General features: G+C 44.2%; 2 protein-coding genes across 6 annotated transcripts in view; both read right to left on the minus strand.

The window, feature by feature from the left end:
- Positions 1 to 8,289, minus strand: part of ANKFY1 (ankyrin repeat and FYVE domain containing 1) — a 32,813-nt gene extending 24,524 nt beyond the window's left edge. For both annotated transcript variants that reach the window (XM_065694243.1, XM_065694242.1), the window contains exons 1-3: positions 8,009 to 8,289; positions 3,125 to 3,317; positions 1,455 to 1,573 (exon numbers count right to left, since the gene is read on the minus strand). In XM_065694243.1, the coding sequence (XP_065550315.1) occupies positions 1,455 to 1,573; positions 3,125 to 3,317; positions 8,009 to 8,018 (322 nt within the window). In that variant the 5' untranslated portion in view covers positions 8,019 to 8,289. The remainder of the gene's footprint in view (positions 1 to 1,454; positions 1,574 to 3,124; positions 3,318 to 8,008) is intronic.
- A 1,035-nt stretch (positions 8,290 to 9,324) lies between these two features.
- The window catches only part of UBE2G1 (ubiquitin conjugating enzyme E2 G1), a 35,540-nt gene continuing 31,216 nt past the window's right edge, over positions 9,325 to 13,648 (minus strand). For all 4 annotated transcript variants that reach the window (XM_065694298.1, XM_065694301.1, XM_065694300.1 and 1 more), the window contains one exon: positions 9,325 to 12,508. The gene's annotated coding sequence lies outside the window, so the exon portion shown is untranslated. The remainder of the gene's footprint in view (positions 12,509 to 13,648) is intronic.

Raw genomic sequence — 13,648 nt, forward strand, 5'->3', positions numbered from 1 at the left:
AGACATAGGAATACCCATTCTAACACATGTCCTTTCCAGGAGATTTCAGTAAGGCAAATTTATCTTTTGTCAAACTTGATCAGCAAACCCACTAGATGTAATACTAGCTCTGCCTTGCCAGAGATAACTTCATTTTCTCCCTCCCAACAGCAGGGCCTGTGTTCATCTCTTCCTGCACTTCTTAAAGAGGGGCAAATTCTGCAGATTACATGAACTCTAAACCCGCTCAATTTTAAATGCTGCCTGTACTCTGAAGTTAGGATTCAGATAATCATAGCTTGCAAGTTGTTAAGAGAACTCTTAAGAAAACCATGACAATCTTTAGGGAACAGCATGTTGCTTGCTACAACTACTTCATAACCTAATCCTTGTGCCATTTATCAAATTCTACTAAAAAAAAAAAATCTCCATTTTACACCATGAAAGTATCATTTATTAGCACTTATAAAGCACTTTAACCATCATTCTATAATAGTAAGTGTTTGCATTGCTCAGAATGCGAGACTGCAGTTACATCCGAGATTCACAGATCAGCTTAACCACAGAGCTACAAGTGCTATGGACTGCCGCTTACAACAAACTAAGAATTAACATAAGAGCTTTTTGGTAATCATCTTCTATTAGCACAGCACTCCTTGGCATCTGCTCTCCTGTGGCTGCACAAAAATCCATAAATCCTTCTGCAAGAAAGCCTATGCTGTCTCATAAAACTACCTTGCTGTGACCTGCTTCTTTCCGGCTTGTCTGCACTTAGGATTCATAAGGTAAGTGCAGAAAGTGAAAACAATACTTAATATTCAACATGCCAGCCAGCAAACCTGCTTAGCTTCACATCTAGTTTTATGGCTCACAAATTAATTGTATAAGACTCTTCTATCCTGTTAAGTACAGAAAAGCCTGTCATGAGGTTAAATCTGCAGAAACACTGCCCAGTTGAAGTACATACAAGAAACAGCTACAGCAGAACAAAACACTGTCTTGTAGAAAACTTCTCTTCCTCACCCATTTTGCAAAGGTATCAAAGTGCCAAAGTAAATACCTCTTTAACCACACAGCAGTATTTGTACTCCTTTCCCACTATGTTAACCAGAAGCAAGGCACTTCCATGACACTTTAGAGAAATTACGCACACTATCTCAAAATGCCCTGTCCTTAGAAAGAAGTCAAGCTCTTCATATAGACCAGGTTTTCATTATGTTTAGTTGACTCTAGAATAAAGACAAACAGGCCACCATTCTCAATCTCAGTTCATTAAAGAGAGAGAAGGTAGGCTACTGATTTAACTAGCACCAGCACCAAAATAATAAGAGTACTACCATGTTGCAGAGACAGAGTAACATCGTTCATGGATTAAGCGCAACTTTTTGGGGACAGTATTAGTCTGAAAGGTACATAAGTAACCTTTTCCCACCAGGCATCCTAAAGACAACTGAAGCATCTAAGCAATGACTGACCTGACAGATCCAGCTCCTCTGTTGAGGCAAGGTTGGCAAGACTCCACGTGTCACTGCGCGCCGCCAAGACAAATTTGTGAGCACTGATGTGCTTGTCCCCAACCTTTATCTTCAGATCACTAAGAGAAAAAAGCATATACATGTACAATACAGACTTGCCCTTTGCCTGGATATGTACAGATTCAGCATCCCCACAGTACCTGTGTCCCAGCATCCACATTTAGGTCCAAGTTGTTTGAGATATGAAAACACATTAACTTGGTTAAGCAGAGTATGTCATCAAATGACAATTCTTATCTTTCTGGTGTCAATCATTAGTATTTAAAGCATTTGTGGGGTTTTGTGCCTTTTAAACATTTCAGAATAAACTGCAAGGGAACTGCTGTAGAAGACAGGAAAATCCAACAATGTTGAGGTTAAATATGTTGCAGTGTCCATTCTAATACCATCAGCTGAGCACCAATGGATTCAGGCAAGACCAGCAAGAGAATAAACAATGTTTGACAGTAGTCTGAGCACAAGGCAGACTTCCAAGAATCCCCAGTTCCCAGAAGCCCAGCTGTCACGAGCACTGATTTCATCCTGACCCCTTTAACACCAGGTTACCCTCTGCAGTTAGAAAGTACCTGCCCTGTTTAAAGTCCCACAGTTCTGCCTGTGTAGGTGCACTTTCCCAGATCACTTGCTAAATGCAAGCACTGCTATGAATGACAGCACAACAGAGAGATGTTTCTTAACAAAATTCATACTGGAACTTGCTCCCTTTCTCAATTTTTGACTTCTAGGTCCTTATATATATATATATATATATATTCTGTATCTTTAAAACACAAAAGCTGAACAAAAATAAAGTGAACCAATTCTTCTGACGTATGCTGCCTAAGAAGTCTTTTACCCAGCATGCTGTAAGTTCTTACCAGGCACAGAACATTTTCTCAGGCAGGCTCATGAGCTGTTAGGGGAACGAAACTTTCATCAAAACTATATATTTTCCCCTTACACAACCGAACTCCTTTACTGTAGTCACATTTTTTTCAGTAATAGCAAAGAAACTGATGTCACTGTAGCCTCTGAACTAGCTCAGTTGAGGGATCTAGAGTACTGAAGCTGATCCTTAATGTGCCTATGGAAAAGAAACCACTAAATCTGATTTTGTGTTGTGATTCAAAAATACAGTATCATTTATACCACTAAGTCGCATATATCACCAAGACCTGTTACATCATACAACCAGATAAGCCAATTTGATCTGGCTTCTTTACACACAATAGGAGTGCAGAACTGTTAATCAAGGACACGTCCTTTTAAGAAAAGAGGTTTTTTCCAGCTGGCAGGAGATACACTGTGTAATTAATCCATCAACTAGGTGTAGATCAGTTTAAAGTAACCGCTGTTCAAAGAAAGCTTTCCTGTCGATAGTGAAGATGGTCAGTTTTCTTTAAACTCATCTCAAATGTGAGGCTCAGATGAAATTCTACTTGGTGCTCTTGATTTCAGAATTGGATTCATTCTGCTACCTGATCTTGGCAAGCTCTTCCAACAGCAACTGAGGACACTATTCGTACCAGGCAGTAGAAAAAGAATTTTCCTTGTTTAAGACTAGTACCTACTGCTGTCTATAACATCAAAGGCTTCTGTAACGCCCTTTTTCCCAGGAGAGAATTTCTTACCTGTACTGCTCCTGTTGATAGAGTTCAGCTACAATGGCAAGAAGTCGACTGATGAAGGTGTCACTGGCATTGTCTTGATTAGCCTCAGCAGCCAGGAGATTGCATTTCCTTTCTGTATCAACTAGCTTCTTCTGCAGCTTCACATACTCCTGGCGGAGAAGCATCAGGTGCTTTTCCAGCTTGGCCACCTCCTCTGCAGAAGCACACAGTGTTACTACAAGCTGAAACATGCACACCCTTCTTTTACATCTTGAGGGTAACTTAACCCTACAAGGACATTACACATCTAGTTTAATCACGGAACACTCCAGTAAGAGTCCCTCTTCTTCCACACTAACTGATCATCCCACCCCCAATATTAAACCTTTCATTTTATATCACTGCTAGCCATAAACACATCAAAAATCACCAGAACACAGCCACTTACAAAGAAATTCCCTGCATTCTGCCCAGTCAGGAATGCCATAAGCTTTCAAAAAAACATGGGAGACCACAACTGTTGGCATTATTGTGTGGCTGTTCGACACTACAGTTCAGGCATCAACCACAAGTGAGCATCCGAACAGCTGCTGATGTACCACACCTACCTCAGAGTACTTAACTGACCTGTTCAGAACTCCTCACACTGTCAGCTAAGAGAAAGTCCTTATTATCCCCAGAATCTGGATGTTAAAAGTCAGTCAAAAAACCAGTAAGACTACTTATTGCAGCACACACACATTCCTCCCATCAGAGGCACTGCACATCACTATGCAGAGATTAGAAACCTCTAATCACCGCTAGAAGGAAACAGGTGTTTAAAATCAGTCCAACTTACGAATACTTATGTATGGATAGCTGCACAGACTATCTGTAGCTATCAGTCACTGTGCTTCATTATTTCCCTCATCATTAAGATGATTTTTCAAATAAGGTACAAATCCAAAACCAGTCCTAAAATGAGGTGGCAGGGAGGAAAAAATTGGAAGTTAACCAAAGATTTTAAGTGTGAAAGCTCCAAGGTTACTCCCCACCAGCCAGGAATTCGCTGTTCAACAGTTTTTCCTCAAATACTTAGTAAATGTCAGCACTACAAACAATGAGAACTGAAATCTATTAACCAGTGTTTTCTCCTTGTAGAGAAGTTCAACAGCACAGCTGACCTTGGCCTTCCTCCAACACAGGTCCCCAGGGCAGAGCATCCTGCTGCAGCTCAGCTGAAGACAGAATGCCTCATTTAGTCTTTCCTCTGTAGACTGCCACAGCAAGCACTCCCTTATTAGTCTTTTAACTTAACTACTACTATAATGGATAAACAGAAGTTAATTTACCCTATTTTACTCTTCAGTTAATACTATTTAAGCAGGCCTGGCAGTATACTTCCTTCAACAGCGTTTAGGTAGTTTCATTCTTTAAAAGTTAATAGGTATTATCTCCTTTGGGATACTTCCCTTATTCTATTGATATACTATCATTTCAGACTTGTGCTACCAGTATCACTCCACCCCTCAAAAAGAGTTTAAAGTTCTGCTCTGGTCTTTCTATCTAAAAACAAACACAGTTTTCGTGTTCCTCAAAGCAGAAGGACATGCCTCTTCAGTAACAACTCCCTCCCAACTGATTCATAACGAAGGTGTCAGGGGTGGTAGAAAGCAAGCCCTACTGTTACAGAAGGGAGAGCAAGACTTTGACAGGAGCCAAGAGTGAACACTGAAAGACACTGAGAACTGTGCCCAAAATTAGTGCATGAACACCAGCACTGTTCACAGTTGAGATTTTTAGGTGCTGTAGAAATCAAACGCTAGCAATAAGGAGTCACCTGCTGAGCCTCATGCCATTTATCGTATTAAAAAAAACACTGCATCTGCCAGCCAAACAACTAGTGTGAAGGTGGGAATAAAGGATCAGCACTAAAAGGTAACATCTCAAATACAGCTCGCTGGCTCCAAATTACTCTGCAGTCAACAGGACGCAATGCATAACCAACAATCAAGTTGTCCTGGATATCCCTGGAAGCAGCAGTGACAATCACTACCAGCAGTGAAAGCACCTCAAAGAGCCGAAGCTTTGAGAGATCTTGTTTTCAGATTGACAGCATCCACCTCCTGCAACCTCAGTGAGAGACTGCTATTAGAAGAGTTGGTAAGAGTTTCTCCTATTCTACATGACAACACGCACAGCAGCTGTGTAGCAGCTACTACTGCACACCTGCAGACAATATCTGATCTTACAGCACATTTCAAGTGCACATTCAAGACAGTGCTCAATGTCCACTCAATCAACATTCACTGCAAAAGAGCAAAACCTCAGGTTCTCCCTGTACACTGTTCATTTAAAGAGTGGCTTAAAGTTAGAACTGCTTTAAAAGTGAAACCTGATCAATCTCAGGTAGAAGCACCACCTCTAAACAAATAGCACCACAACTCCGGGTTTACTATTTATAGTCCTCGATTTTGGCAGGGGGGAGAAGCAGCATCACTTTAAAAAAACCCATGTAGAATGACCACTGCATCTTCAAGCTGGCAACAGTTTTCATGGAGTGCCTATTATTACCAGTCCACATTATGTATAACCATTCACTTGACTGTCTCTCAAGTATACAGCGCAACTCCTGCATGCACACACACATCTAACAAGGATCCTTCATCAAGACCCTGAAAGGACAGCCTCACTAGGACGTACCAGTCAGTCTCTGGCTAAACATCAGTGCACATGTATCAGTGAGGAGGATGCCCAGGTTCAAAGGAGAGGCACACACAAAGTGACTGCTTTTCTGAGCCCACAGTGCAGGTATAGAGCACACGGCTGGACAAGAAAAGAAAAGCAGTGTTTGTTAACAGCTTTCCAGAAGATAGCCTAGCATCCAGCAGAAGTTTATATTCCGTATCAAAGACTTCAAAGAGGACTTCAGAAAAGGCTACTTTTCTTGTAAGAGAAGGCACAAAGTATTTTAAAGCAACTAGATCCCTAATCCAAAGAGATAAGTAGGGAGGCAACAGGCAATGGGGTGACAGATAACATGTACCAACAACTAGAGGGAGGGTATAATGGAATCCATTACACTGCCTATCAGCAGCAGTCACTGAAGCAATATGGAGATATTTTTGTACATTTATGAAGTGCACTTGAGTGAAATCTATTTTTCTGAACTATTTCCTTTCCCCCTGAAGCCAGGTCCCTCCTCCACTGCTCCGCACCAACCTCATCTCCCCCAGCCTGTACAAGTCACGGCTTTCTTGTTCCCCCTCATTTTAACACACTCCTGATCTGTACCCTGACAGCCACTCCAAAGTACTACAGAAAGTACCCTGCTACTTTAAACTCAAGCATTAACCCAGCGCTCCCTGCATGTAATCTAGTATCCTGCTACTGCTGGTACAACACTCTTCCAGAAGTTACAAAGGCAAGCTCAGGTCCTGCCTTTACAAACTGTTCAATCAACTCGTAGCTATATTGTAACTGCAGTAGATCTAATTCAGCACCTCTGTACACAGAGACAACACTTCCATAAGAAAAATCCCCTCAGCTTCTGAGCAATGACCACAAGTTTGACCAACTCCCTCCCCTAATAAGCCTTCACTTTTCAGCTGACTCTCCAATATCATCTGTTCTTACCTAGGAAGTAAGTGTTGCTGCAGACCGGTACTTTGTTTGAAAGGACAAAGTGAGCCCCTCCTCCCAAACATCATAAGGAATTGAGTGCAGATTGCTACAACTCCAATTTATTAATTACTACTGTTCATGCAGGATCGCTCACTGGTCTAGCACTTTCTTTAGCCAAAAGATCACAGAATTCCTTGAATTAGGGAAGAACTTTTAAGTGCACATGTCTGAAACAGGACTTGCATCACATGCAGGCTCATTCTGCAGAGCAGGACCCTGACCAGACCATTCAGAATCTCAGCGGCAACAGTTTCATCACCTGAAGACAACTTTGACATCTAACACCCACCAGAACTGTGTTACCAAGGCTTAAAACCAAGCCCAAGAGGCTGTTCTGCTAAATACAAAACAGTGGTATTTCAGCACAGGAAACGTTAAGAATTGCTCTAAGGATGTATTAAACCAGCTGGACTGCAGCATCCTCTCAGCCGATGCGTGCCTGTAGTTTCGCATCTGCTCCATCCTAGTTAGTTTTCCACAAGTGGTTTTAAAACTCTACCACTGTCTGAGAACTGAGAGCCAAAGACTGGAAGATGGAGCCTTCATTTCCTTTGTAACTTGGGGCATTTCTGCTCATTTTGCCGACTCAGTTTCCTTCGGGGAGGAAAAGAGGAAGCTTCTGTCTCGCAGAAAGGAGTAGGACTGTACAAATCCAAGCGGGCTGCTCTCAAACCCCATTACCTCACTGACATTAGTTTAGAAACGGTGCCACTGATAGCCTCCAAGCAAAACGCGAGCAGCCGGAGTTCTGCAGGTCCCACTGGAGCCCCAGGTTGACAAAGGGACGCCCGCCAGCAGGTGACCGGAGCTGCGGCACGGTCCCTCCGCCCCGTTCCGAGGAAAGCCGCTGCCCCTCGGCTCTCCTCACCCCGCCGAGCCCCCCCCAACCCAGCAGCATCACCCCGCCCCAGCGCCCAAGTGCGGGGAGCGGCCAGCGGAATGTCCCGAAGGGGTCCCCGCAGCAACCCAGAGCCACCGCTACCCCAAGGGGCGAAGGCGCAGTGCCAGGCCCGCCCTGCCCCGGGGGGGCCAGCCCGCAGGACCACCCCCCACCATTTCCCGTTCACCCCAGGGGCCGCCTGCCCCACCCGCCGCGGGCAGGACCGAACCCGTCGCACCGAGGGGAGAAGCAGGAGCCCCACGCCGGGGTTGTCCCCGGCTCCCTGCGGGCGGCGAAGCCACCCCGGCCGGCAGAGCTCCCCGTGTACCCGCCCGGCCCCTCGCCGGGGCTCCCCCCCTCACCTTCCGCCATGTTGGGTCCGGGGCCGCAGCTCTCGCGAGAGCCGCCGCCCGTCCCGCCACACAGAGCCAGGCGCTCTCGCGATACTGAACGCGACCACAGCGCACGCTCACAGTGCCGGGCCGCGCACGCCGCTTTGTACCGCGGCCGCGTACCGGGGCCGGCGGGGGCCCGCCGGTGCCTCACGGCAGCAGTTGGACAGCGACATGGCCGCAAGACGCGACGGCCGGAGCTGGAGAAGAGCGTGCAGCACCGGGGGAGGCACGGCGCGGCTGCGTTTCAGCCTGCCTCGAAAGCTGCCGGCCTGCGCAGCCCAGACACAACGTGTGCCTTCTGCGCTCCGCCCTGCTCCGGCACCCACGTGGGGTTTCGGTCCGACGGGGTCTCTCAGTGCACAGCTCTCAGCTTGCGTCCCCGTTACTTCATTTCCTGCGGGTGTTGCTTTTGTTTCAGAGTCAACTGGATCTGTGCCCAGTGGGTAAAACGTGGCTGAGTGTGGAGACAGGCAGCGGCCAAGGAACAGTAAGGAGATCGTGTTCCCAAGCCATGCGTGCTGCATAGCTGACCCTCGACTGTGGTCATTGCTGCTCATCTTTGGTGCCAGCATGCAACTGAAATGCCAAAGTACACTCATCCAACAGCATCATTTGTTTGCCTGAAAGAGCAGATCTCAGACACGTTTGCACATACCATGCACAGCACTGCTTTACAGACAGAATTCTCTTCCAACTTCACCATTAAGTCATCTTTGAGAAGCTGTTTGCCTCATCTTTGTTTTCGGTGTTGGATAAACAGTGAAAGCCCAGCGAGGCCTGGGGCAGCCAGACTGCAGTTTTCTGGAGGCATCATGAAGCACAACCCATCCCCTTTTACACAGCTCGGTGGCAAATGTGGATGACTTTACTACGTAGGTACCACACTGCTGCGTTATGGGTGCTATCGATCACCTTGAGGGACTGAGGCAACAGTTACTACTGCTGATCACATTTAGGCTTAGCTTTCTAAGAGACAACAGAGAGTAAATAGCAAACTACTACTGTGTTTTATATGTGGGAAACCAGCAGTGTCATCTGTTGAGGGCCTGCCTAGGCAGGAAGCTGCCTTATTGCCTCCTCAGTTTAAAACCCAAGCACCTTCTGGTTTGGTTTGCAATCCCTTGTACATGCTCCTGAAAATACACAGACATTACAAGGACTCTGGTGCTCCTGTTTGCATTGTGATGGCACCATACCAAGAGCAGTGCACCAGATGGGACAGACGCAATAAAAAATCCACCCCCCATCAGTCTCCCCAAAAACCAAAATACACATACAGTCACTTCAGAATTAAATGTTCTCCATTTATTGAGCATCTAGTTGCAATCAGCATTTTCTAGGCATCACAGCAGGAAAGAACTTTAGCATGACAGCTGAGCAGCCCTTCTCATTTTTACAGAGGTCTTCCCTGATGTGTAAGGGGCAGCATGGAGACATATAAAAAAGGAATTAGGATGTCCATACTTGTTTGATGTTTATTAAAATTCCACACTTTGCTTTTCCTTCTCCCCCAGTGATGCAGTGTTGTCTGGAAAGCAGGCCACAATGTGGTAGGGGGAAAAACAGCACAAAAACTCAACCATAATTACAAGCCTCCAGGGAACTACAAAGATTATTGGTGACCCAGTACACTGACAGCCTAAGTAAAGCAGAGTTGATACACGACCTTCGTACAAGTGAAACTGAGTAAGAATGCTGTTTAACTTATCGTTCAACAAGTATTCTAGTCTTACATGTACGTAAAACATCTCTTCAGTGGTGTTCCTAACTTGAGGCTAAGCAGAAACTTCTGGTTGCATCAGTGACCATCACAGCCAGCTGCCTTTCGTGTGTGGGGCATGAGCAAACAAAAAGCCAACTACACTCACAGAGAGGTCAAACAGGCCCTTACCCTGCTAGGGGCTTTCTATAAGCTGGGAGTTTAGTACCAGACTCTCAGCTGCCTCCTTCCTTAAATCATCCGGCATCAGCCATACCTGCAGCTTGTATATCTTAACAGTATCCCACAGAAACATTCCTTCCTTTGGGGTATGTGGGTCATGGGAATCACAGACCATCTGGGCAAGAAATGAGAAAAATAAAGCTTTAAACTATTTGGTGAGGTTTACAGATGAGCCTGTTGTGATACTCAGACAAAACAGAGAACACTGCTGAACTTGCTGAGAGCAGCAAGTTCCAGTTACCTTGAATTGCTGCCAAGTCTCTAGCTACACTGTGGAAAGGGAAAAGGAAGGGCAGCCCTGGTGGGAAGAAGTCCACTGCTAGGTTTAAGAAGAGAAGAGTAGCTTCTTCCTGGTGTTTTGTTTAGGGAAAGAATGGTACCATGCCAGGGGTATTCTACACAGTCCCGACTCTTAGATAAGTGAAGAAGGGAGAGCCAGCTGGTGGGAAAGAAACATCCTCACAAGCAGTTTCAGACAAGCACTCCAGCAGGGAGTAACACCAGCTATTCTGTCTGGGCACTAACAGCACTGAAGTACTGCACACAGCTGCCTGCCTACACAAGCAGGCTATCCAACTAAAAGCTAATTTAACTAAGGATTTCTCAAGATAATTAGTTACCCTGTACATAAATGTGAACATTAAACACATCTATGTTTATCTACACTACCTATAGGAAGAATACCTTTACTTGTAAGTCATCTCATACTTACTAAATGGCTTTGTTTTTTATCCCCTATGGCTGTCTTGCCTCTAGTGACCATCATCTCCTTCCACCCCAGCCCACCCCTCAAGAAACCTGTAATACAGTACTGTGTAGAGCCTTTTAGTATTTCATGTTGCACAGCAACCTGAAATAAAGTCCAACCAGCTCACAAGTTAGTGCTGAAGGCTTCTTACAAGATGACTGTAACACTAACTCTTGTTTTATTAGTGGGTTATTCAGTGCTGTTAAAAGTTGTAGTAAACCTGTGACAGAGCAGAGAACAGTCAAGTAGTTGCAAGTTCCTCTACAGAGTTTCTTTGGTAGAAAGGTATTTCAGGTAGGCTTGGAGAACTCTTATTAGCAGGTACTCTGGGATGAGTATTTGCTCACTGAAGGGTAAAATATAGTTACAATAGGAAGAAAGGTGTGACTTTTCTTTGCTTTTTAATTACTCCAAGATGAAATACAGAATGTCACATTCAAAAGTGTTTGCTGACATTATGTTGTTGAAGATGGTCAGGTAAGTTGTGCTCCCACTGCAGTTACCTTTCCTATTCAGACACGCAAGACAGCCAGTTTGACACATTGTTATTGGAAAAAATTATATTTTGGAAGAACTCACTACAGAAGGTGACAGAATTCCAAAAAATCAAATTACATTAAAATATACATCGCAATTTTCTTTGTACATTAGGTGAGGAAAACTCTTGAAGTAGAAGGCAAAGAATATGAAGCGCCACAGAAGAGAGAAAAGGGAAAAGAAGGGAAGCTATTTTTGATACCAAACCCAGAAGTAGTTAGTTATTTGAAAAGCCTACAGATGTGCATGCTTGAACTCAACCTTGAGAAAAAACAAGCCTCCCACACGCACCTCCCGCCCCACAGACAGGCAATGAAAAAGGCAAAAAAGAAGAATTCACCCATAAAAAGCAGCTCATTCCTACCTTGGACTAACTTAGTCAACTGAACTTCCAAATAAAAGCGCTCAAGTGCCTTGGAAGTTAAAAATCCAGCAGGCTGCTCAAGGGTGCTCCATGGCCAGTTTATTGCTATACCCAAGTCAAAAAGTATGTGCAACTGGGTTTAAAAAAGGGGTGAGAAGGGGAGAAAAAAGCACCTTTGAGACTACAAAGGTCATCATAAAGATGACCCAAGTAATTGATAGCAAATCCTTTCAGGGCTCAATTCAGACAATTCTCAGTTCTGACGGGGGGGGGGGGGGGGGGGAATAAAAGTGAGCACATTTCCAAAAATAAAACAAACAAACAAAAAAAAAAGAGATACTAAACTTGAATAAGCAAGAGATTTTAGTTAAGCCTCAGTGGGTCAAAGGAAAATTAAAGCGGGGGAGAAAAAAAAACAACACAAAACCCCAACTTTGTCCTAATTGGTTTTAGTCTGACATGCTTCACAAGGTGGTGTTGGTTTGTCTTTTAAACTGAGAGGAAACAATGAATAGGGAGAGAAAAACCTGCTAAAATCTTTAGAATTTACACGAATCTATTCCTAACTACAGACAGCATTATTTGGTACAATGTGTATTTGTGGATGTACATGAACAGTATATATATTATCCGGATCATGTTGTGCTATGTACACATCTTTACAATTCTTCCTGAAGGTTAAAGCAGTTCATTAGATTTCAAAATGCGTAATCATCTTGTGTTGGCACTTGTTAGGCTCTTGTCAGCATTGATAACTGGCATGTTTTATTGCAGCCCAGTTCCAGCCAGTGTCTGCCAACTTGTAACAACAGAAGTCCAGCAATAGGTGGGTAGAGTGCAGGAAAAAAAACAGTGCCATGTTTCTCAATTGGAGACCTACAAAGAAATCACAGGTATTAAAACAAAACCCCTCATCACCCTCAATTATCTTAAAAGATGTTTAACAGTGTTTCAGGCTCAAGGAAGGTAATTACTCCTTGTTCAAGAACTTTACATACCTCTAAAGAGAAGATGCATAAATCCATAATCACCTGAGAAAGACTAGTCAGTTCAGCATGCTGTATATCCATGCTCAGCTACCAGACTTTCAGGCTCCTCTTACTGGTGTTGCTTGTCAAGCACATGGTGTGCAAACACTTGATTATTTCCACATGGGGCTAAATGCTTGTAGATTTACCACTGAACCTCTGTGCATCACTTATTGTGAATGATGGATGCTGCTTCAACAGCAGAGTGCTGTACAAAATGGCACAGCAGTGCTTTATTAAGCAGTTAACATCACAGCTACCAAGTCAGACTGTACTGTTTTGAAACCAGCTATACAGCCCCTTCTCATCCAGTTCATTGCCCATCACTTAGGAGTCACCAGGACTTAGAAAAGCTTTTGCCTTCCAAAAAAGCAACACAGCCAATTACTTCAGTATTTGTCATGCGCATTGTTTCACCATGGCCAAGTTTAACATAGCAACAGAGCTGAGGTCAGCTGAGGATACGCTGGAGCCTTACTCACAGTAACTCCCTTTCTCCAAGACAGGAAAAAAAAAACCCACCCTATCAGCCACATTAACAGTTCTTACACTCTAGTTACAAGCAGCTGTACAAAACACTCAGTTCTTCTGCTTAACTCTTTTGATCAATATTAAGCATTTTTCATGCTCTCTCTACACTGGAGAAATCTGTTCAGTCACAGTGTTGCTGCAGAGAAGAGATACTGCAGTACTAGTCTGTCACAGATGGAGCCTTCCCCCAACCCCCACAATTCTTACAAAAGCACAAGAAAGGAAGTATCTTCTGTACAACCCTGATGAAGAAACACTCACTAGCAGAAGCATTTAGTAAGCTGTTCTAGTTGTTAAGACAGCACAAACCCTTTAAAATAGATGCAATGCCATCCTCAAGTCTGTATGCTGAAGCTAACTGGCACATATGGTTTGAGGCTTCTCCAGCCAATGGGTCAGCATAGTTTATTTGCCAATCCAACCTTTAAGAAAAGGCAGCTTCAACATGAAGCTCTGT

This window comes from Lathamus discolor, chromosome 14, assembly GCF_037157495.1.
Source record: "Lathamus discolor isolate bLatDis1 chromosome 14, bLatDis1.hap1, whole genome shotgun sequence".
Classification (NCBI taxonomy): Eukaryota; Metazoa; Chordata; class Aves; order Psittaciformes; family Psittacidae; genus Lathamus; species Lathamus discolor.